The following is a 24,048-nucleotide window of genomic DNA, read 5'->3' as shown; positions in this document are numbered from 1 at the left end:
TAACACATCTGAAAATGCTGGGAATAGCGAGTTATTCCTTGAATAAAGATTTGCTTCCTCAAACTTTCCCAGCAGGCAGATTGAGTAAATTGAATACAGGAGCACATTTAATAAAGAACAATTTCGAATTGAATGCGTTCCAAATTTTCCTGTTGGGTGATTTTTAATGTAAACGTACTATTATTGTACCATGTGTGTAAATAGTAAAATTATTTAATTCATTTTTTTAAATATATTTATTTAAAAACATATTCTGTGCTTATTAAACTAAATAGAAATCATCATTGTATTTTTCAATATTTTTTAATTTAATTTTTATCAACACAGAACTATGTTAGCGAAAAAAAAAAAACAAAAAATAACAATGAAAGAGGGAGATTCAAAGGAACTGTCTAGGAGCCGGAACTATATGTAGCAAAGGAACTATATGGAGGAAAGTAACTACAATAAGAAACTAGTAAACGTAAACAAAGCCCAAGTTTTTGACATTAGACTTGAGAAAAACAGCAGACTTTTGCTAGCTGGGTGATCTTATTAATAGATCTTGGCCTTATATTAAGTGCGTTCGTTTACTTTCCCAGTAACATTTACTCAGTAAAGGGCTAAGCAGAATGCTCGCGTTGAGCCATCCGTTGCGTTATGTGTTATCGAAAATACAACAACCACAAGGAAACGATAACACAAACGCTCGAAGTTGATGTGCGCTGCGCTTCGGAGTTAAATACATTTTAACCTTTTGCGTGCGTTAACGCGATAACAAAAAACGCTCAACGCGAACATTCTGTTGAGCCCTTAATGCGGTGTACACACTATCATTTTTGAATGGCACTCTTGCCCAAATTTTGCTTGTTTGATAGTGTGGCCTCACATGTTTGTCATTCATCAGGCAACCACAAAAATATTTATGGTTGTTGGACAGTCAGTAATCGATAAAAAAGTTGACACTCAAAAATGATAGTGTGTACACCGCTTAAGAATTTGCATAGAGTAAAAAACCGAATTTTTTCCTTCTCAAGAGAGAAAATTGCAAAAGGTAAATGAACAACATTCACAACAACAAACAATTTGGCGCAAACAAAATAGCAGCATTTTTATTAGAAAAATGGATAACAAGCGGAAAATTTATGTTGTTTATAAATACTTGCCTTCATCCTTTTTTATGTTTAATAATACAAAATCAAAATAAAATTCACAAAACTTGATAACAATTTTGCTGTTTTTTTACAAAACATAACAAAACAGCTGATTAAATTTCAGCTGATGGTATAAGATAATTCTTTTTGAGTAAATTTTTCCTTGTAAGTATTTGCAAATACTTAGTAACTCAATTGTCAAATCTGCCCTCTCAACTCATGCTCTTTTACTGGACTTTTGGGTAAACCAAGGTGTATTTAATAAGGTGTATGCATCAGCTACAACAACTAACATTTTACAAAAACAACATTGCTGTTATAGAAATTAAATTGTCATGTTGACAATTAGTTTTTGACAAAAACAAAATAAAAACAATTATCCATTTATGTTTATTAATTTGTGTCAAGAACTTTTCTTTGAAGAATAATTAAGGAATTTGTTTTTTTTTTGGATTTTTGGCAATTTAAAGTTTAAGACCCGGTCACGAATTCTTTTGAAATGTTTCCAACGTGTAGCCCTTGGTTCCTGGTGATATTGCTTATATTGTAAATTACAATTTTTTTCGAAGAATTGCCTTCAAATTTCGCCTCCTTAATGGAAGTTTGGTGGACGTAAATCCCCGGCCAAAGACTAAATCAAGGAAATTGTGTTGCCCTTGTGCAATCTGTCTATAGGAGAATATCAAAGACTTTCACCTTTGGATTGATTTTTGGAATCTGCCTATTCCAATATAGGCTACGTACGTGTAGCTAGGATTTATGAACAGATTTCAATACGGGATACAAAACTTAAACTTTGAATCAAATCAGCGAAAAGGTTTAAAACTGATTTAAGCCTAAGTTTGCTTTTCGTCCCTCTCTATGAAAATATTTTTTATCAATATCCTAAATTTAAATTCAATTTTTGTAAATCGTAATTAATTGTTGAAAATGTTTTTGACAATTTACTTTACAAACAATAAAGAAAAAAGTTTAAAACCATATGATTGTCACTTACACCTTATTTAATACACCTTGGGGTAAACGAACAACATTTCGTAATAATTTGTACAAATTATTGAGTAAACGAACGAACCTATTATTATACCATGATTCCACTTCTATTTCTTTTTTGTTTTGATTTAAATTTTTGTTTTTGTAAATATTTTTGTTGTAAACAATGAATAGAAAATAAAGAGAGAGTACTTAATATGGTTTCAAGTAACCAGTAACCAGCCCGCGTGAATGCGTTCCACGTTCCACCAACAAACTTGACAACATACGAAATACAAGAAAATTGTTGTGTTGTGATAAAAGTATTAAAATCCAGCCATTAAAATTAGGAAAAATACTTTAAAATTATTTTCTTTTTTAACAGATATAGAATGCAAATGAGCTCGAATATTTCAATAGAACGTAAAAAAGTTGACTGCAATGCCTTGCCAAAAGGCTGGCAGAGAGAAGAGGTGTTGCGAAAGTCTGGAATCTCGGCAGGAAAAGTTGATGTCTATTATTATAGGTAAGCAAGCGATGGCTGGAATAAAATCAGAAAATTCTTTGAGTATATTAACAGAAAGCACGTAAAACCCACCTGTAAAAAATATTTATTACTTGAAATATATCTACACATACACCAATAAAGAAACAATATTCACCTTTTGTTCAATAAAAACCTCATATGCGACTTTACCAACTTTTTTGATTACCCCTTCCCAAAAATATAAAATCTACCACAACAATACAAAATACTCCCAACAAAAAATGCCTACGTATTTTTGCTGCTGATGTTGCTACTCTCCTGCGAAAAAAAGCCCCACCGGAAAACGCATTGATAGTAAACCCCAATTAGCTCGTTATTTAGGAGATGCCATAGACATAAGCAGTTTTGATTTCCAAAAAGGCAAATTTACAATGCAATTACCACCACCATCTATTTCGTTATATCGTTGCTTGCCAGGAACATCGATCAGTGCTGGTAGTAGTGGTATTGGCGGCAGCAGTATTACAATAGTGCCACAAACATCCGTGGCTGCGGGACACTCTTTAAAACGCAAACATAAATCGCCGCTACAAACAGCTACACCCTCAAGCAGTTATAATATATTGGGTTCAACTTCTGCAACGACTTCAACGTTGTCGTCGTCCTCGTCCGCAGCATCATCATCTTCGTCGTCAGCTTCCTCGAATATATCATCATCTAATCTTAAGCAACAACAACAGTTAGAATTCAGGTAGAAGAAGGAGCCTACTAGAGAGGCAAATTGTGTTGCATGTCATGTCTTCATGAAGAGTTCTTATTAGAGATACATTCATATCCATATATAAATATATATACGTATAGTGATTGGCAAATTGAAGAGAAATTGTTTTATATCACAAAAAAGTGATGACATGTTTTTTTCGTTACAACAACATTGGCTCCTTAAATGGATAAAAAATCGGCATTGTGATTTGCACTTATTTTTAAGTTTTTTTTTTCCTAATTGCATGCTGTTCCTTCTTTGAGATCATAACACAATGGTTTGGAGGTATGACTCCAAATTGTTGTCTTATTATGTTTACAATGAAATGGGGTTAAGATGTGTACCAACTGGAAAAATGAAAGACCATAATAACCCAATTTCATTGCAAAATTTAGTTTATCGTTTATGTAATAAGTTGTTATGCCCTGAATCACGATTTTTTTAATTAATAAATTTTATTTCATCTTTCCCAACAGTCGTGCTATGCGTACAGATGCTTCCCTGGTTCCACCCATACGTCAAACCGCCTCCATATTTAAACAACCCGTCACTGTGGTACGCAATCATGAATGGAACAAAGTCAAACATGACACCAAACAGGTGGCCCAAGACAAACCGAAACAGCTATTCTGGGAGAAGCGCTTAGAAAATATGCGCGCATGTCATGCCACCGGCGAAGAGGTTGATGATATTGTTTTACCAAAGAGTATTAAACCATTGGGTCCCAATGTACACGAACAGACTGTTATGCAATCGTTGGCCACAGCATTGCATGTTCTGAATACACCCGTGACGGGACAAACTGCCACTAAGACTGAATTTCAAAAAAACGCCACAGCATACATTAATCCCGATCAGCCGTTAATGCAAGGTGTACTCATATCGGATGATGATATACGACGGCAAGAGGATCGTGTAAATATGGCACGGAGAAAATTGCAGGAAGCCTTAAAGGCTTGAATTTCATTTTTCCTTTAGTTTTTTTCTTGGTTTGCGAATATTTCGCAATATTATAATATGATATGATTAGCCATAAGTTTACATATTTGACAAAAAATATTTTCAAATAAAAAGAAAAAAATACACATTTTTATTATTTCTAAAAAACTAAATTATTGTCTTTGAAAATGAAATATAAATTGCTCTTTTAATTCCGTATTAATTTTATTGAAATAAGCCACAACGACTCTAATGGTCCCGGTTCAGAATCTCTGTGCAAATTTTTCGATATGGTTTTCAATATTTGTCAAAAAAATATTACATCTCGCTACTTTACAATAGATGGCGTCCTCATCACATGGGACAGGATACAGCAGAAGAATTTTCTACTTAGCTGTAATGAGAATAATGAGATGGCGTTTCTTTTAAAACCCGTATACTCCAAAGACGAGTGACAGGACAAAAAAAAAAAACATAGAATATTTGTAGTTCAATAAATGAATGTTGGAAATATAATTTAAACGTCACGTTTATAATCCGCTAAGGTCGTAAAATATTCTTAAAAAAATTCACGTTTATCATTCTTCAGATCCACATAAAGTATTTGGTAAAAAAATCACGATTATGGTCCTTCAGGTCCAAACAAAATATTCCTTAATAAATCGTAGTCTATTGTCCTTCAAGTTCGCATAAAATATTCATTAACAAATCGTACAGCTTTATTCTGGATATTCGCTTGGGAGATATTTCGCTTGTGAAAAAAATTCACTTTCACATTCTCGTATTATTCTGAATGTATAGGGAGAAGTAAAAAATGCGAAATGCTTATTATAATTTTCGAAAATGGTGGTTGAAAAAAGATTCGTGTTGCCATATTGTAATTTTAGTTGTAATCTGTGTAGCCCGCTTGTAAAGGAAATCGGTGATGTTCAGAATAAGGTTGATTGTTTTAAAAATCAACGCTTAGAGTCCTTCCGATGCACTTAAAAAAAGTCCACGCTTACTATTCTTTAACCCCAATGATTTAAATCTCATATCAATATTAGAATAAAAACAATATCTTTCAAATTTATACCTTTGCTCATACATATATCCTTCCATCCAAACAAATCAATTCATTTTTGGAAACTGTTGGACTTTTGATTGTAAAAATGCAATTATTTTATCGAAGAAGTCAATGATATTTTATTTAAGAGGAGATTCTGCTGCGTCTTAAATCAACAGCCAAATTTCTGCAATTCAATAGGTGCAACATGTCGTATGAACCATTTCATATGCTGGGAAAAGTGTTGGAAATCGAGTCATCAATTCGTGCCCAATACATATATCCTTCCATCCTTTAAAATGATCCAAACAAATCAATCCATTTTTCATTATACATTTTTTTATTTCAATGAAATTATTTTAATTTGCAAAAAGTATCGAAACAAGTAAAATATTATATTTCTTGTACTGTATACAGCCAAGTGTTTGGCATTCAAAGTAAACTAAAAATCCAAGAAACAACATAATTCAAAAATAATAACTAAAAGATGCAAAGCAAGCCAAAAACAAAACAAAAAATGCAATAATTATTTCTCAATAAAAATATTAATTAATAATATGAAATGAATAATTTTATTTTAATAAATTTTTTCTTTCGATAGGCAAACTAAAAAACCATTTATGCAATGTAGGTGTGTGTGTACGTGGTGTCTTATTAAATAAAACCCACGGAAAAGTAGAAGAAAAAGGCGAAGGCAGTTTTTTTCTTTTGTAATTTTGTCTTGTTGATCCAATTATCTATTCTAATCCATATCATCTTCATCCATATCATCATCGTCATCATAATGTATGCCAACATCATAATGATCATTCGAACTGTAGAACTGAAATGAAAGTATTTAATGAATTATTTCAAAATCATAAAAAATTGTGTTATATTGGTACCTTTTTATAAAATATTTTCATAGCTGCAAACGAACCCATAGCTACCACCGCTCCAATACCAGCCAATATTTTCGTTTTCTTTTCCGATTCTAGGAACTTGCGTTCGGTTGCCGTCAACATGGGATCATTGGGCGAAGCATTATCTTTGCTGGTATTAATCGAATTGAATGCCTCCTTCTTAAATATATCACGAGATATTCGATTAATAAAATTCACTAAATTTGGACAGCCTTTTAGGTGATTTTGTATGGGATTTGTGGGTAGAGTGATTTTAAAAAGTATCGCTAAATAGGAAAATACTATGGCATCAAATTCACTATATTTGTCACCAAAGAACCATAAATTGCGTCCCAAACGTTTCGAGAGTACGTTAATGCATTTCTTGGCCTCACTGGTAATCTAAAAGAAGATGATAGAAAAAAAAGAGAAATGAAAATTAATCGTTTTGAATTTTTTTAGCAAAAGTTCTTCTAGGGTGCCCTTATTATAATGATAAACTTTTTTCATGTGGAATTCCATATTTTCTGAGATGTGGGCCTACAAAATTCCACGTGGGTTTTTGTATTTTCCCATTTATTTTTTATTATTTATTGGACAAGTTTTGGAAATTGAGCCATCAATTCGTGCCCAATATGAGTTGAGACGGTTGCACCATCCTGATCTTATTAATTATTAAAATTCTAATTACAAATTTTACTTACATATTCTACATTGTGATTTTCCAATTTATCATCGATATCAAAACCGCCCATTATCGATACAATATCATGGGCATCCTTTTGATACGTGGACGGATAATAGAAATTGAATGGGAATGGAGTTCGTTTGGCATATAATGCACGGGTTATATCGAAATTATTCGGTTCGCCATATAAATAATAGTGATAGTAGACATGCAGTTTTGTAAATACCCAATTTGCAAAACATTCTGAGAGGTGGAGATCCTTTTTGCGAAGTTCGTGATTTATGGCATAACCCTATAAATAGAATTTAAGAAGCGGTAGGTAACATTAGGTCATTACACTCAAAGAGTATTATATGCACTTAGCCTTATTTGGCTGCATGTTAAGACATGTTGCAACATTCTTTGCTTTTTTCCAAATTCAGCGGCACACACTCACCTCTTTGTCTAATAGTTTCTTTATCTGTCTGTAACCTACAAATTTTTCATCGCCTATTTGTAGATACGGCAATTTGCCGGCACCGGAACGCAAGGGGTTGGCATTTGTTTCAATAACGACTGGACAGCGGGTAAATTTGATCAAGCACTAAAAAATGAAAGACAAAACAAAATTCAAGATAATCAAAAGACATTATTGACCACAATTCATATTTAAATACTCTCAACTCCAATTGGATAACTTTTTTTTAAGATTATCCAAGGATTTGATGTGGAGTATTTAGTATGATGCAACTAAAAGCTATCATGATGTTCGGAATTACTACTCTTGCTAGAGACAAGACACATACCAGAACGCGCAAACACTCGAAATCAATGGATGGCAGCCCCCATTCACCTTTGTACACATATAATACAGCACCTAATCTCATATTTCTTTAATGTCCACCAATTATCCTTTCAATTTCCAATTAGGAACATTTATTTTTGCTAGAGGGGTTTATGGCTTTTTTATTAAAGTAGCAGCAGCAGTAGCAGCGTGAAGAACGTACAATAAATCACGTATACACACACATGCACATACAAAGTAATGTTTTCCAAAAAAAGTGCGAATGACATTTGGGAAAATCAGCTGTTTTTTGGAAATCAGCTGAGGATTTTTGTGGCATGTGCTGTGGGAATCTTTAAATGAAACGTATGGCAAAATGGGTTCAACGAGGGGTGATTATTAAGTAAAGTAGAAAATAGGCAGGAAATAATTTCGAGATACGCCGTATCATGGCATAATAATTACAAGGTAGGGCGGGCACAGCTGCTTGCAATTTTTTTCTCAAGGTGGCTTGTTCCAACAAGTCAAAATACATATTTGTGTATATCGACGCCTCCGAACCATAGTATGCTTTTTAGATACTACGGTCATTAATTTATATTCACTGAAATTTTGGTAATCATCGGCCAATCCAAACCAAAGTTATAAGCAAAAATGTACTTAGCATGGCACGTACGATTAAAGAAACATCCATACTTTGAAAGCTTCTACTGAAAAACTCACTTTTCAGACTTAGCATACTATGGTTCGGAGGCGTCGATATGTGTGTTTTGTTTTGAATACTATGTCAAATAAATTCAAAATAAATTGAAATTTATTTAAATTTAATTGAAATGAAAATTATGTTTTAACGCGTCCGTCTGGAAGTAATTATTTTGTTATGGATGAAATAAATATTTTATGGTCGGTGAAAATCAATCAGTCCGGTCATGAATATTCGTAAGGAATCTTATCGCACCATTTTGGGAACTGCAAAGAATAATCTATTATATTAGTGAGGATTTAAAAAAAATCCTGGTCAGAAAGTCACCGCTGGATGGGTATTTTTTAAGCTTTAGAATGATACTAGAACTTCCGAACTACGCCATGATTACTAGTGTTTGTCCACGCAGTGGTTTCTCCTTTGCTCCGATGGATGGGGAATTATCTCCGATTATATAATTATACGGTATTGTTTTACAGCGTGGTTGGCTGCATATATATGAACGCTATTCAGACCTGCTTAATAGATCTTTCGATCCGTATGTACAATGGAGTCTCTCTTTTTATATCATGGAGATCGCCCTTAACATGGGCCTGGAAAGTTTGTCCTAAGGTTATTGCAAGTATGATCCCATAACTAACACACACTCAAGTGTTGCATCGAGATAATATGACAGAGAAGACATATTCTTGCTGTTCTTATAAAATCGTCTATATCTATATGAATGTCTTTCAGACCTGCTTGGTAGGCCTTTTGATTTAGTGGTTCCCGTATGTACCATTGGAGCCCTCTTAAGTAAGTTTTTCATTAAGATAGTTTGCCTGGGGAGACATCTTCTTGCAATTCTTATGTCGTGATCTATATCTATATGAATGGGCCTCCAAAGTTTTATTGTGATACTTGTATTTTCCCATGTATCTTCTTTTAAATCTTTTTTTAATAATAGGGGTAGGTGTCTATTTAATTATAATATCGAAGAAGTTTTTATATCCTGTGATATAGTCCTCTGAAATTCGGTAAGTTTCTTCGAACGTTTTTATTGTATTTAATATTGACCAATGCAATATCTCTGGAAATGTGATTTCTGCAAGAAGAAAGAGTATATGATTGTAATCATAGCCCCACCATAATAATGGTACCAAGATCTATTAATCAGGTCACCCAGGTAGCAATGGAAATCGGAAAACAGCTGTTTTCTCAAGTCTAATGTCAAAAATTTGAACTTTGTTTACGTTTTCATAATGGAAGTCACAATAATGCATTTTGACAGAAAACTTGAGTGGCTGCTGATATCCAGCTGGTCTCCCTGGGTGACCTTATCTATAGGCCTTGAATGACGCACATATTACAAATTTAAGTTTAATTGCAAGTAATTACAATTTTCCATCTCTGCTTCAACGTAACTAGTTGTAACATCTCTGCATTGAAATGTCATCAGTGAACTCTTTATACCCGTTCTGGTATAACAGCTGATTGTTGTAAACATTGCAATTCGTCTCGTTTGTAAAATAAAATAAATGAAATAAATAAAAAAAATAAAAAATAATTTAAGATGTTTTTAGTGAATTATAGTAGTACGTCAGAATCGGAAACTGAAGAAAATGGAAAAGAGGATCATAGTCAGCAATTAGAAAAGAAAAAGTAAGTGCTAAATATAAACCAATACAAACATCTAAAACATATGATTACACTGTGCTTAATAAAAATATGTTCAATTATGGTCTCCGTTAAATGTTTTGGCGGGAAATTTTGCAATTGAATTTCAGACGAAACGTTTATAACGGCAGTCAAGGTACTAGCGAAATTGGTGGTTATAAGCGATATTAGTCCCTTTGGAAACAATTTTTGCATGCTTAATAACAATACATAACAAATTCCTTTTTAATTTTCTTACGAATCCAATCTTTAGAGTAATCCTTCCCAAAGCATCAACATTACTTGGTAAACGAAAATTGCCTTCACCGGATGATCAAGTCATAGACGATCCCTCACAACACGAAGGACGTATACGAAGTTTTAAACATGAACGAGGTAATTGGGCCACATATGTTTTTGTGGCAACACCAAAACAACTGCTAGAAGATGTACAAGAAATGTGCCTCAAGCAGCTGGACACTAAATATGATTTTAAAATATGCACTGATCCGCATATTAGTTTAAGTCGAACGGTTATTTTACAATATCATTTTATTGAATCGTTTGTAAAAAATCTCGAAGAAGAGTTGACGGCAAATGGGAGGTAAGGTAATAATATCCTTTTAAAAGTTTTTAATTGCCATTTCATAATTTGTTTGTAGATTTACTATATCTCTGAGCCAACTGAAAGCCTATACAAATGCGGAACGCACACGTACCTTTGTGGCCATTAAAGTCGATGATATTCATTTGGAAAAAATGCTTGAAATTTTAAAGAAAGTGGATCAGGTTATGCTGAATTTTAAATTGGCAACATTTTATGAGGTAAAGTCTGTGAAATTTTAATATGCGATTAAGTATTTTGTTTTATAAAACAAATTTGTAGGTGCCTCTAAGGAAAAAATGAGATTCTTATCTATGGTAGATTTTTGTATACTGATCACAACAACATGGAAAATACATAAAAACACAAGGACGACACAAAATTTATTTTAAAAACATATTTTGTCAAGGATTAGTAGGCGTGCATTTTTAAAGAATATTTTCCAAGGATTAGTAGACCAATAGGTGTGGATTTCTAAAGAATATTTTGTCAAGGATTGGTATACCAATAGGCGTGGATTTTTAAAGAATTTTTTGTCAAGGATTGGTAGACCAATAGGCATGGATTTTTAAAGAATATTTTGTCAAGAATTAGTAGACCAATAGGCGTGGATTTTTAAAGAATATTTTGTTAAGAGTTAAACGACCAATCGACGTGGGTTTTTTTGTCAAGGGTTTAGAGACCATATAAAGACTCCCTCCAGCTCGTATAAAAAAACCCTCCACCTTATATAAAAAGACTCCCTCCAGGTTATTTATGGAACTCTATATGTTTGAAAGTAGACAATTATTTTGTTGTAATCAGTAAAGTTTCAGATTTCTTCTAAGTGGTACCCTTAAAGTTAAGATACATATTTTATTCATATATTTTTGTTTCTTTTCAGGATCCCTCATTCCACATTAGTATATTATGGTGCCTTGGAGATTATGTCGATGAAATAACAAAACAATTACCTGATATTCTTCATAGCATACGAGAATTACTACCAATAGAATTACGAATTGAAAAACTATATTGTAAAAGTGGTTTTAAAGAATTTAGTTTTGATCTAAAATAATATGAAATATAAATGCGGAATTTATATACAACAAAAACATCAATGTTACGATATTTGTGCTTCCAAAAATTTTATTTTTATTTTTTCGTCAATTTGTATCTTAAACCTATATCAATTAAGTTTTCTTCTTTCCATTGCCCTGTTTGGCAGCCAAGGCCTGTTCCTCTAAACGTGCCTCTTCTTCGATTTCCAATAGTTTTTGTCTACGCCGCCCCAATGGAGTTTTTGCCCACCACGATTCATAGGCTTCCTCTTCTTCACGATAGACTGGATCCCGGGTGCTGAAAAAAAGATCAATTAATGAAAATATTTTTGAAAGACAATAAATTTTAATAAAAATGTGTGACCTACCACAAAACATTTATTAATTCCGCATGGGTCAGCGGTTGAGATCGCAACTGTAATTTACGTTTACATGTCAGTACTTCTTTGAGACAGGCATTAACCGCTCCAATCGTATAGCCATCGGAAATTTTTGCCATAACGCTGCAATCTAAATTTGATAAGCCACCAGAATATTCACTGGGGGAGGACATGAAAGAAAAGTTTTTACAAAAAAATAAATTATGAAAAAGGTATTAAAAATTAAATTATGAAGATATATCAAAATTTCATTTGTCGCGGAAGTCTGCATCCTCCCGGTTGTTAAAAATGTCATCCGTCTGTAAAGACACCATTCAGCTCGTCTATAAAAGACTACAATCCCGCCTATAAATCCTGTCATTGAACCTACCTTAAAAGTGTCTTCCAAGCATGCGACAGCGCACCATAATCCGGCCTTGGTATATAAATAAAACGATTATAGGTTTGTTGTAACAGCTTTTGATCTGCTTCCCAAGGTAAATTTGACGTGCCAATAAACAGCACCCGATCTTCAGGAGCTATATTTCGTATTAACTTTGGTAAATCTTTTTTTAAACGTTTCGGATCAGTACGATCCGTTTTGGGTATTTTCTTCATGAATGGTTTCTCGGCATCACCCATATAGATGACAGCAGGTTGTAATAATCTTGATACCTTCAGGACCAAGTGGATCAGCATTATCAAACCCGATTTACCAGGATATTTTCCGACAATATTTGCCGGAGTTAGATCAAAAAGCACTGCACCGACCTCCGTGCAAATGGCATGCAGTAAAGTCTTCTTTCCCGATCCTTTGGGACCCACCAACAATATCGAACGTATTAGCGGGCATGAATTGTGTATTTGTTCCGAACCCAATGGTAGGATACAATATTCGGTTAATATTTGACGTATATCACCGGGTGAGGGTTTTATACCATCACGAGCGGTAATGGCTTTGTCGCCAAGAAATTGATTCAACCTTGTTTCGGGATATTTCCTTATAATGCCATTTGTAACCAGTTCTTCATACAATGATTCGGTGGTACGATCGGGTGTTAAATCCTTCTCCTTTTTCTTTTTACTTTTCTTACCGGATCGCCGTGCCTTTTTATTATTTTTCTTGGCCTTCTTTCCGATGGCAGTCTGTGGGGAGAGAGAAATATTATTAATTTATTTTTTATGTGTTCTGGATTTCTTTGCTAACCTGTAGTAGCTCCAATTCTTGCCGCATAACATCATCGACCACCTTTCGAAATTCTTTTTCTACTTCATCGTATTTTTCGGCATAAATCATATCGTAATAATGACTCTGTCTCATATTGCCCGATTCATCTTTTTCCCGCCAGACCTCATTGAATCTGGAAAATAAAATAAGACCAAAAAGCAGATCCTTAGATGTTAAGTGTAACTCCATACAGCTCATCTATAAATAATTCCTCACTCAGTTCGTCTACAAAAAGTCAGTTTAGTTCATCTATAAGGACTCCATTCAGTTTGTCTTTAAAGTCTTCCTTCAGCACTTATATAAAAAATTTCGTTGTATGGTAGACTAAATATTTACCCTATATAGGTACCCAAAAAATTCCTCCTTCATGTTCCCTTATCTCATGGCTCATCTTTATAAACCGTCTTCTAGTCTTTCCATACTTCAAACCCTTAAATTACTATATTTATTTTTTTAACCACCCACCTTACCTTTCAATTTCCGCTCGTATATCTGGCAAACACATCGATTGTGCCGGCTGCAAACCTCCACCCTCTTCGTCGGGATTTTCATTGACATTCAAATCACCACTGCGTGCTGGTGATTTTGATTTATCTTTCGTTTTTCGTGATTCTTTAGATGATCTGGCCGATGATCGGCTTACCTCACTTTCTGTACCCGGCCTACTAAAGATATGCAATGAACCACCTTGATCTTCGGTTGGGAATTCTGGTAGTTTTCCCGTTTTTTCATAACAATCTTTAATCCAGGCACGAATTTCATCGGCAATATCCTCGGTCATATTCGGTCCATGTTTGGTACGGATTTCTTCACGTACCAATTCCAATGTGGATTCATAGTGTTGTTGGAAGGCTTCTTGGGTGGCATAGCGACGTTCGTAGATCTGCAATTGTTTATGAAATTAGGAGAATTTATATTATTCTAAAGGAATTTTCGGGGGTTTATAAAGACACCATCCAGAAAAAAAGCCCCTTACAGTTTGTCTATAAAAACATACTTCAGTTCGTCTATAGAGACTCCTGAACTTCATATCGTCTTTGAAGACTTCCTTACCTTCAGCTCATGTAAAAAGACTCCTTGACCTTCAGATCATCTCTGAAGACTCGCAGACCTTCAGATCGTCTATAAACCCACCTCGATCTTCATCTCGTCCATGAAGACCCCTGATCTTAGGATCGTCTATAAAGACTCCCTGACATTCAGGTCGTCTATAAAGACACCCTGACCTTCATATCTTCTATGAAGACACCCTGACGTTCAGGGGGTCTATGAAGACTACCAGACCTTCAGAGGGTCTATGATGACTACCAGACCTTCAGATCTTCTTTAAACCCTTCAGTTCGTCTATGACTCCCAGACCTTCAGCTCTTCTATAAAGATTTCTGGTCGTCTATAAAGGCACCTTGACATTCAGATCGTCTATGAAGATTCCCTGACATTTAGATTACCTATGAACACCTTTGACTTTCATCTTGTCTATAGGGACTACCCGACCTAAACTACCCCAATAAAGACTCCCTGGCCTTCAACTCGTCTGGGGAGACTCCCTGTCGTTCAGCTCGTTTATGAAGACTCCTTGACCTTCAGCTCGTCTCTGATAAAATCTTCGCCCACCTGGTCTATAAAATCTCCAGTAGATCTTCTATAGAAACTCCCCTTCTTATCATCTTAATCCTACATACCTCATTCAGTTTTTCCACCTTCTCGGCCCGGGCCTTCAGCACCGATGGTGGTGGTGGTACCATTCCAATCAAAATCATTTCATCCAATTTACGACGTCTTGTCTTACGACGATCCGTATGACCCCTCCACATCTTTTGTATTTTCATGGCAGCCAATAGCCCAGCATCATTCCGATCTTTATCTTTTTCCTCATTTTTCCCCTTCTCCTTGAGCATTCGGATTTCTTTCATAAAATGCGCCCTTAGGCGGCCCTGACGAGCTCTCTCATGCATTTGAATGAGACGAATAGCTTCAATTTCCGTTATCTGTTCGACCACGGGATTCTCTTCAACCCAACCCAGCTTTACGAGGATATCATGCATCGTTTTATTACGCTGTTCAATTTCTTTGCGTCGTTCGCGTAGAAAATATCTTGGCACCCTTAGCTCAGTATCAATGGGTGTTAGTTTCAGACGTTCGACTACCGCATCATTATAACTGAACTCCATCAGGTCAATATTGACCAAGTCATGTTTCAATTCAATTATCCTGCCCAGACAAGCATTCAGAATGTTACGAATCAATTGTCGTTTTTGCGGCTGGATCATCTTGTCGTAGACCTCCTCTAGGCGATTTGCAATGCAGATATATTTCAGATAGAATTCATAGGTGGTAGCCTGCACAATGGCCTTGCGGGAACTTTCATCCAATACCACCAAATCCGTTCCACCCTGCGCAGCAATCGTCGTTTCAACATCTTGATTTTGTCGCTGGAAATCTTCAATGGCCAGCAGTTCCAGTTCATGTTGAGATAAATGCCAAATTTCATTGTAATAACTATTGGACATTGCGGAATAGGTAGCGGGTGATGTGTCTGGTCTGGTAAGCTGCTTCCTTGTGAATGTACTATTTAAGTTGTTAGTACAGATGGTTGAAACCGCTTCCAGTTACTATGGTTCCCCTTGGGTTATTGTGATACTGCAAACAATAACAACATCTGCTAGTGGTGGTGGGAAACAACTCACCACACCTGTGGAGGGTGCCCCAAGAATTCAAAACAAATGAAACGAAGAAAGAAATTAGAATGGATGGGAGATTCTTAAAGAAACAGATAGGGGAAATTATTATCTTTGGGAGTCTGAACCGGGGAGTCTTTATAGACGAACTGAATGTTAGGGAGTCTTTATAATCCAGTTGATGGTCAGGGAGTCTTTACAGACGATTTGAAGGTCTGCGAGCGGAAGGTCAGGGAGCCTTCATAGACAATCTGAAGGCCAGGGCGTATTTATAGACGACCTGAAGGTCAGTGAGTCTTTATAGACGAAGGTCAGAGAGTTGAGCTAAATGTCAGGTTCTCTTCATAGACGATCTGAAGGTCAGAGTGGGATTATAGGCGATCTGAAGGCCAGGAAGTCTTCATAGACCACCTGAAGGTCAGGGAGTCTTTATAGAAGAACTGAATGTCCGGGAGTCTTTATAGACGGGCTAAAAGCCAGGTTGTCTTCATAGACGAACTGAAGGTCAGGAGGAGTCTTCATAGACGATCTGAAGGCCAGGGAGTCTTTATAGAAGACCTGGATCTGGTAAACGATCTAAAAGGTGCCCCTAGACGACCTGGAGGGAGATTTTATAGACGATCTGGATGGAGTTTTTTATAAACCCCTGGAAATTCCCTTAGAAATAAGTTCTCCTTCTAATTTCATAAACAATTTCAGATCTACGAACGTCGCTATGCCAACCAAGAGACCTTACAAGAACACTATGACTTCACCTTGGAATTGGTGCGTGAAGAAATTCGAACCAAAGATGGACCGAATATGACCGAGGATATTGCCGATGAAATTCGGGAATGGATTAAAATTTTTTATGAAAAACAGTGGAAAACTTCCTGAATTCCCTTCCGAAGATCAAGGCGGTTCGTTGTATATCATTAGTAGGCCGGGTACAGAAAGTAAAGTTAGCCGATCTTCGGCCAGATCATCAAAGGAATCACGAAAAAGGAAAGAGAAATCCAAATCTCCAGCACGCTGTGGTGATATGAATATCAATGAAAATCTCGATGAATGGGGTGGAGGTCTGCAGCTTGCACAATCGATGTATTTGCCAGATATATGAGCGGAAATTGAAAGGTAAAGTGGGTGGTTAAAAACAATTAAAAATTTAATAGCCTGAAGAATGGGCCCGAAGAAGGTTTATTAAGGCGACCAATAAGTTTAGGAAACCTGAAGGAGGACTATTTGGGGTACCTAAAAAGGCAAATATTTAGACAATCGTAAGATGTACTGAATGGAGTCTTTATAAAAAGAAAAAAAAACTGAACTGAATTTTTGTAGACAAATTTAATGAGGGAAAATTTTTAAAGATAATTTGGATGGAGTCCAACATAACTTCTAAGGCTCCTCTTGCTGATTTTCTTCACTTTTAAAATTATGAATCGGTGAATATTAAACAAAGTCATTATTACGATATGATTTATGTCGAAGAACACGATGAAGTTGAAAGAAGATTTCCGAAAGGTGGTCGATGATGTTATGCGGCAGGAATTGGAGCTACTACAGGTTGGCAAAGAAATTCATATTACAAAGCAAACTAAATTGAAATTTAATAAATATTTTCCCCCTGCTCTCCCCACAGACCGGAATCGGGAAAGAAGGCTAAGAAAAATATTAAAAGGGCAAGGCAATCCGGTAAGAAAAATGAAAAAAGATTTAACACCCGATCGTACCACTGAATCGTTGTATGAAGAATTGATTACAAATGACATTTTAGGGAAATATACCGAAACAAGGTTGAGTGAATTACGACAAAACCATTGCCGCTCGATATTGGTATAAAACCCTCACCCGGTGATATACGCCAAATATTAACGAAATATTGTATCCCACCATTGGGTTGGGAACAAAAACATAATTCATGTCTCACCTTATACGTTCGATATTGTTGATGGGAGCCAAACGATGGGGAAAGGAAACTCTACTGCATGCCATTTGTACTGAGGTCGGTGCGGTGCTATTTGATCTAACTCCAGCAAATATTGTCGGTTTTAATAATGTTGATCCATTTGGTCCTGAAGTTATCGAGATTATTATAAACTGCTGTATTTATATGGACGATGCTGAGAAGCCATTCACGAAGAAAGTAACCAACATCAATCGTACCAATCCGAAACGTTTAAAAAATTTATCAAAGTTAATACCAAATATTGCTCCCGAAGATCGGTTGCCATTTATTGGCATGTCAATTTTACCCTGGGAAGCAGATCAACAGTTGTTACAAAATACTTATAATCGTTTTATTTATATACAAAGGCCGGACTATGGTTCACTGTTGCATGAATAGAAGGCACTTTTGAGGTTGTGGAGATATTTAGGCGTTCTCCCAAGGGGATATTTTTTTCTCAAAGAAGCTTTCGGTTGAGGTTATTCTTTATAGAAGAGCTGAATGGAGTCTCTATAAACGAGTCTATATATATATATATATATGAGCTGAAATGAGTCTCTATCGACAAGATGAAGTCTTTTACGAAGACCTGAGAGGAAGTCTCTATAAACGAGCTGAAGTGAGTCTCTACAGATGACCTGAAGGAAGTCTTTATAGACGATCTGAAGGGAGTCTTTATAGACAAGCTGAAGTGAGTATGTATTTACAGACGAACTGAAAGGAGGATTTATATACGACCTGAGGGCGTCTCTATAATCGAGCTGAAGTAAGTCTCTATTGATGACCTGAAGGGAGTCTTTATAGAATAGTTGGAGTGTTTCTTTATATACGAGCTGGAGGGAGTCTTTTTATGAGAGCTGAGGTGAGTTTATATGGCGGAGTTGAAGGGAGTCTTTATAGACAAACTGGAGGTAATTTTTATAGATGAACAGGAGAAAGACTTTTTAGACGATCTGAGGCAGTCTCTATAGAGAAGTTGAAGAGTATCTTTGTAGGCGAGTTGGAGGTGGTTGTTGTTGTAGCAGCTTGTACTGTTGTACATTTCTTCTTATTCTCCTTAATCTGGTACTGCTTCCAACTCCAAGTTCAGGAAGGCTGCGACCTTTATCGGTTGCCTTAAAAGAGAAGATGGGGTTAGGTGAGTGGGTTTGGCTGGACAGTTGAATAGGTGTACCACATGCCGGGCAGATATTGTCGATCTCTCCATCAACTCGTGCCCCCAATATGAATTGAGGCGGTTATCCAAGACCACTCTGGTTTGTCGAGGTAGCTGCTGATCTTCTGCAGCTATTGTAGGCGGGTGATCTTCGAGGATGGTATTCACACGATACTCTCGCATTGCTTCCTCAACTGCATCCGACTGAGTACGATTCAATCCTGCTTGATAGCCCTTTTGATCTAGAGGCTCCCTTTTGTACCTTTGGACCTCTCTCTCCAGATCATGGAGATACTTCCTGACATGCCTTGGTGGTGGGTGCCTGTCTCTTAGGTAACGGTTTGGATGGCTACTCCTATAACACCCAAACAGGTATTGCATCGACAACATCTTGTTGTGTTGACGAACAGGAAGGATCTTCCAATCCAATCCCACGACGGCCGGTTCTATGTGCCGGATTGACTCGGAGGAATCAACTTCCGACCAAGGGCTGTCAACCCATCAAGTGTATTTATTCAACGAGCTGGAGGTAGTTTTTCTAGATGAACTAGATGGAGTCTTCATGCACGAGCTGGACGAGAGAGCTATAGGGCGTCTTTTTCCTAACACCCTAATTCATTAAAAATACAATAAAAACAACACATCATATTTTTTTTGTTTATGTTTTACACTAATATTTTATTTTGTTTGTTTCTTTATTTCTTGTTGTTGTTGTGTTTTTATTATGTTTAAGTTATTTAATTTGAATTCAAATACGTTGTTTACTGTTGTTGTTTTTGTTTCATACAATATTTTTCTTTGTGTTAAATTTTGTTCCATATCTGTTTTTTTTTAATATTTTTTTCAAAAACTCGAATAAGTGAAAATTTGTTTTCAATCAAAATTATTTGAATATTATTTTAAATATGTATGCAAGTATTTAATGTTGTTGTTAAAGGGGGGGCCAAAAAGGACTGATTTTCTTTTCAATTTCAAAATAACAGGAGAGGGATAGTCGACGTTTTTTTTAATTTTTGTTTTTTTTATTAATTTTTATTAAACGATTTGGTGTATTCTATTGTTGTTGTTTTTTTTCGTTTTGTTAAGTAGAAATCTTCTATGTAAATAAAATATATATTATTTTTTTTATTTATATATATTTATATTTTTTATTTATAATATATATAAATGTATATAGATTGTAGGTTGTTGTTGTTTGTTGTTGATTTTATTCAATTGAAAAAAGGAAGATAAATTTTGGAGGGTATGGTTAAATTGCTAGCTTGTATTTTTGGTTGAAATCAAACAAAAAAATAATAATATTTATATGTGTATTGTATAACCATGGGTTTCTCTGTGTTGTTTTTTCTAATATTTATATAAAAATTTATTTTAAAAAAACATTTATAGAGATGTTCGGAAAGTAAAATAATATATATTTTTTGAAAAAAAAAAATAATAATAAATCAAACATATATCTTAAATATATGCTAACAACTATAAATATAATAAAAATAATATTACAAATAGAAAAAAATATGCTTTTAATGTTATTAATTTTAACAACAAATAAATATGTATGTATATAATAAAATCAACATATTATTTTTAAGGTATATGCTCTCCATATTTTAAAAATTATTAAAAATAAGTTTAAAAGAATAGCTAAAAACAATGGGAGATTCCTAATTAGATACAGAAAAAGGGGAAATGATAATAATAGATAATTAGTAAAAAAAAAGTAAAAAGTAACATACAATTTTTTTTTTTAAATTTATAAAAATTATTATTATGCAATTTCTTTTCATATGATAAATGTACAATTAAGTTAATCATTTTTTATAATTTGATTTTTTTTTAATTTAGTTTTTTGGAAAAAAAACCAGCCTTATTCTGGATGTCAATTCCATGTGAATTTACTCGCTCTTTCCCTTCGCCTTATTCTGAACAACATTTTCCAGTGAATTTTTTCGCATTCTCGCTTTCGCCTTATTCTGAATGAAGTTCGAAAGCGAAAAAATCCGCTTTGGGGAAAAATTAGGTATTCTGAATTACAGGGAGTAGGAAATTTTGTGCGAAATTTTTCGCTAAAAATTTAAGGGGAGTTGACTACAAAAACATAAGTAATAACTATTTTTATGAAAAATATTTACACAATACTTATTCTATGACGATTTAGAATATTATAAATGATAGTAAGCAAATTTTTAACTGGAAAACAACCAATAAAATGCCATTGGAAAACCTATTGATAACGATGTATGCTGAACCAAGTATTGCCAAGGGATGTATGAAGGTAATAAGTAATATTTAAGTCGAGTTTGATGCATTTTGGAGGCGAAATACAGACATTTTGGGTGAGGATATGTCTCTCAAGAATAAAATTATGGAAAACCCAAATTTGCCTGATGAGCCGCTTAACAGTGAAAAACTTAAATAAAAATTATGAAAGAACAAAAAATATTTTTTTTTTTTCAAAATTATGGTGTGCATGATTTGAAGGAAGAAATAAAGGAGTAGGAGCAAATCATAACATAACAGGCCACTTTATGAATTTGGGAGATAAAATATCGGAATTAAATAAAAAGGCACACAATTATGTAGTGAAATAATAAACTGTGAATTAATTAATTAAGTCGCAGATTTCTTCCTATTATTCGTTGTGTTTTGCCATCATAAAAAAAATGTTCTTTTATTTGTAATCTATTGTAGTTGTTGCAACACATTGCATCAAAACAATGAACAGCTGTTTCACATGCCATATTGTAGGTTGCCATATTTTCAAACTTTAATTTATTTTCTTTTAATTACAAAGCATTTATACAGCGGATTCTTGATATTTCAAATTTGTATTGCTATAAAGTTTAAAAAACAATAAAAAGTAACATTTTTTAATAACAAAAATCAATAAATAATATATTGAAAAATGTTACACAATTAAATTACAATGGGGCAACACACATTGCAACTTAAATTACAATATGGCCACACACATTGCAACTTAATTTACGACATGGCAACACGAATCTTTTTTTCAACCACCATTTTCGAAAACTCGAATCAGCATCTCGCATTTTTTGCATCTCCCTATTCATTCAGAATAAGGCGAGAATGTGAAAGCGAAAATTTTCTACATGCGAGATATCTCCCTAGCAAATATCCAGAATAAGGCTGAATAATTTTTTCTACGCAAAATTAGGTTTTTCTTGATATAAATTTTTTTAAGATTGTTTAATTAAGGATACAATATTTTCAGGAAATAAAAATACAATAACAAAGGACTGGGGTAAATTTTACAATGATTAGAAGAAATAAGATAAGGGTAGAGACCAGCCACGAGATAGAAAATCGGATAAATTATGCCACAATAAGCCAGGACCTTAATATGAGGTTATGACAAAACATAGACCCAATTATCCTTCCCATATAGACATTCAGAATGTTACGTATAAATTGTAGTGTATCGTGCATCGACTTAACCAGAACCAGCAGTGCGATAGAACAGTGTTGGTAGCGTTTGACATATCAAAAGCCCTTGATACTGTCAACCATGCCACGCTATTTGAGGACATTGAGAGCACTTCCCTCCGGTCGAGTTTGAAACGTTGGACAATTAACTATATGTGTGGATGCCAGTCGTACATGAAGTTCCGGAACAAGAAGTCCCCGTAGAGTTAAACAGGGAATCCCCAGGGTGGTGAGATTTCTCCGGAATACCCTTTCGGTATTCCACGCCCTCCGGACGGCATAGAAATTGTTACATATGCAGATGATTGTACGATCATGGCGTCGGATCCCATTGTTGAGGACAAATGTGTAAGGTTGAATGCCTATCTCGTCGAATTAGCAGCCTTCTTTAAAGCGAGGAATATGAAAATATCCGCCACGAAGTCGTCAGCCACATTATTCACCACATGGACTGCGGAGATGAGAATGTCGTTGAATGTTCAGGTCGAGGGGCATACAATCCGACCACAAATTACCCCAAAATACTCGGGGTGACATTCGACAGTATGTTTAAATCGTCTGCGTAAAGCACAGCTATCTGCGATAAGTTGAAAAGTAGGAACAAGGTCCTCAAGTCGCTTGCCGGCAGCACTTGGGCGCAAATAATGTCTGCCCAGCATGTGGTACGGCCCTCATACCACACTGCACTTATTCAATTGCCCCGTCAAATGTACTCATCTTACTCCAGAATATCTGTGGTTACAGCCAGTGGACGTAGCTGCATTTCTAAATATGGAGACAGAACCAGAGGAAATTTAAATAGAAAAAAATTAAATACCAGTACCAAATAAATAGTTCATCCCTATTTATATGGGGTATATTTTGACAAATATATTGAACATTTTCTGTGCTTAGATGTCTTTCACCATCCAAGAAATTTCAATTATATGAAGAATATTGATACGAAGATTTTCTGCCACATTAGAACCCAAAATATCAAATTGAAAAGGTGTAAAAAATCCTTAAAATACCGATAAATGCGGAATATAATTATATGGAGTATCCAAAGATTAACCAATTTAAATAACTTTGGAGAACAGGGAGATGGGATATGGAGATACCCAATAAGGTATAAACAACTAGATTAAACAACGTGTTCAACGCCTTTTTGAAATTCCAAAAATTCCCAGTAATATGGGGGATATAAGTAAAATCTAACATATTCCGACAATGTTAAAGCATTGCTAAATTCAAAATACTGATAGTAGAATAAAGGCCCTTGTGTACAGGAAAGTTAAAATGATATTGCACTTCTTTGGAAATATACCGTGATTAAAGAAGAAGTAGAACGGATATCGTCTTAGAATTTTATCCTGATCAAATAATTTGTATACACTTCAAGGGGGTCTAAAATTGGCTTTGCGCGTACGTTGAAAATTCCATCCAACTCGTTCAGAAATGCGACAAAGCCGCATAAATATTTCTTGAATCCTCATATAATTCCGCATTACATACAAGCAGGTTAATCTCAGTCAACCCTGCGCACTCGTTATGTCATTGCGTATACGCCACATGAAAAAAATATCAATCATACACTCCGCTGTTGTGAAGCCTTTAAAATTGG

The 24,048-nt window shown here is 34.9% G+C and overlaps 5 protein-coding genes and 1 pseudogene across 5 annotated transcripts in view; 3 read left to right on the top strand and 3 right to left on the bottom strand.

Moving 5' to 3' along the window:
- The window catches only part of LOC133329208 (large ribosomal subunit protein mL44), a 121,505-nt gene that overhangs the window by 6,142 nt on the left and 91,315 nt on the right, over window positions 1-24,048 (bottom strand). The gene's annotated exons all lie outside the window — the stretch shown is intronic.
- LOC133329200 (methyl-CpG-binding domain protein 2) lies at window positions 2,472-4,315 on the top strand. The gene is made up of 2 exons (XM_061537693.1): window positions 2,472-2,631; window positions 3,832-4,315. The coding sequence occupies exons 1-2, from the start codon at window positions 2,498-2,500 to the stop codon at window positions 4,313-4,315; spliced, it is 618 nt and encodes a 205-aa protein (XP_061393677.1). The 5' UTR covers window positions 2,472-2,497.
- Window positions 6,082-7,776, bottom strand: LOC133329199 (metaxin-1 homolog). Its single transcript, XM_061537691.1, has 5 exons — window positions 7,694-7,776; window positions 7,345-7,491; window positions 6,925-7,200; window positions 6,224-6,622; window positions 6,082-6,162 (listed from the first exon to the last, which is right to left on the bottom strand). The coding sequence occupies exons 1-5, from the start codon at window positions 7,772-7,774 to the stop codon at window positions 6,082-6,084; spliced, it is 984 nt and encodes a 327-aa protein (XP_061393675.1). The 5' UTR covers window positions 7,775-7,776.
- On the top strand, window positions 9,927-11,670 carry LOC133329220 (U6 snRNA phosphodiesterase 1). Its single transcript, XM_061537712.1, has 4 exons — window positions 9,927-10,015; window positions 10,284-10,613; window positions 10,672-10,834; window positions 11,497-11,670. The coding sequence occupies exons 1-4, from the start codon at window positions 9,927-9,929 to the stop codon at window positions 11,668-11,670; spliced, it is 756 nt and encodes a 251-aa protein (XP_061393696.1).
- Window positions 11,786-15,750, bottom strand: LOC133329219 (dynein regulatory complex protein 11-like). The gene is made up of 6 exons (XM_061537711.1): window positions 14,923-15,750; window positions 13,711-14,123; window positions 13,220-13,373; window positions 12,404-13,158; window positions 12,022-12,192; window positions 11,786-11,951 (listed from the first exon to the last, which is right to left on the bottom strand). The coding sequence occupies exons 1-6, from the start codon at window positions 15,748-15,750 to the stop codon at window positions 11,786-11,788; spliced, it is 2,487 nt and encodes an 828-aa protein (XP_061393695.1).
- LOC133329218 (dynein regulatory complex protein 11-like) lies at window positions 17,392-18,241 on the top strand (annotated as a pseudogene).

The sequence above is a fragment of the Musca vetustissima genome, unplaced genomic scaffold, assembly GCF_032173495.1.
Source record: "Musca vetustissima isolate MV318-11 ecotype Yass unplaced genomic scaffold, APGP_CSIRO_Mvet_v1 utg19330, whole genome shotgun sequence".
Classification (NCBI taxonomy): Eukaryota; Metazoa; Arthropoda; class Insecta; order Diptera; family Muscidae; genus Musca; species Musca vetustissima.
The sequence above is the reverse complement of the archived record's forward strand: the minus strand, read 5'-3'. Positions and strand labels throughout refer to the sequence as shown.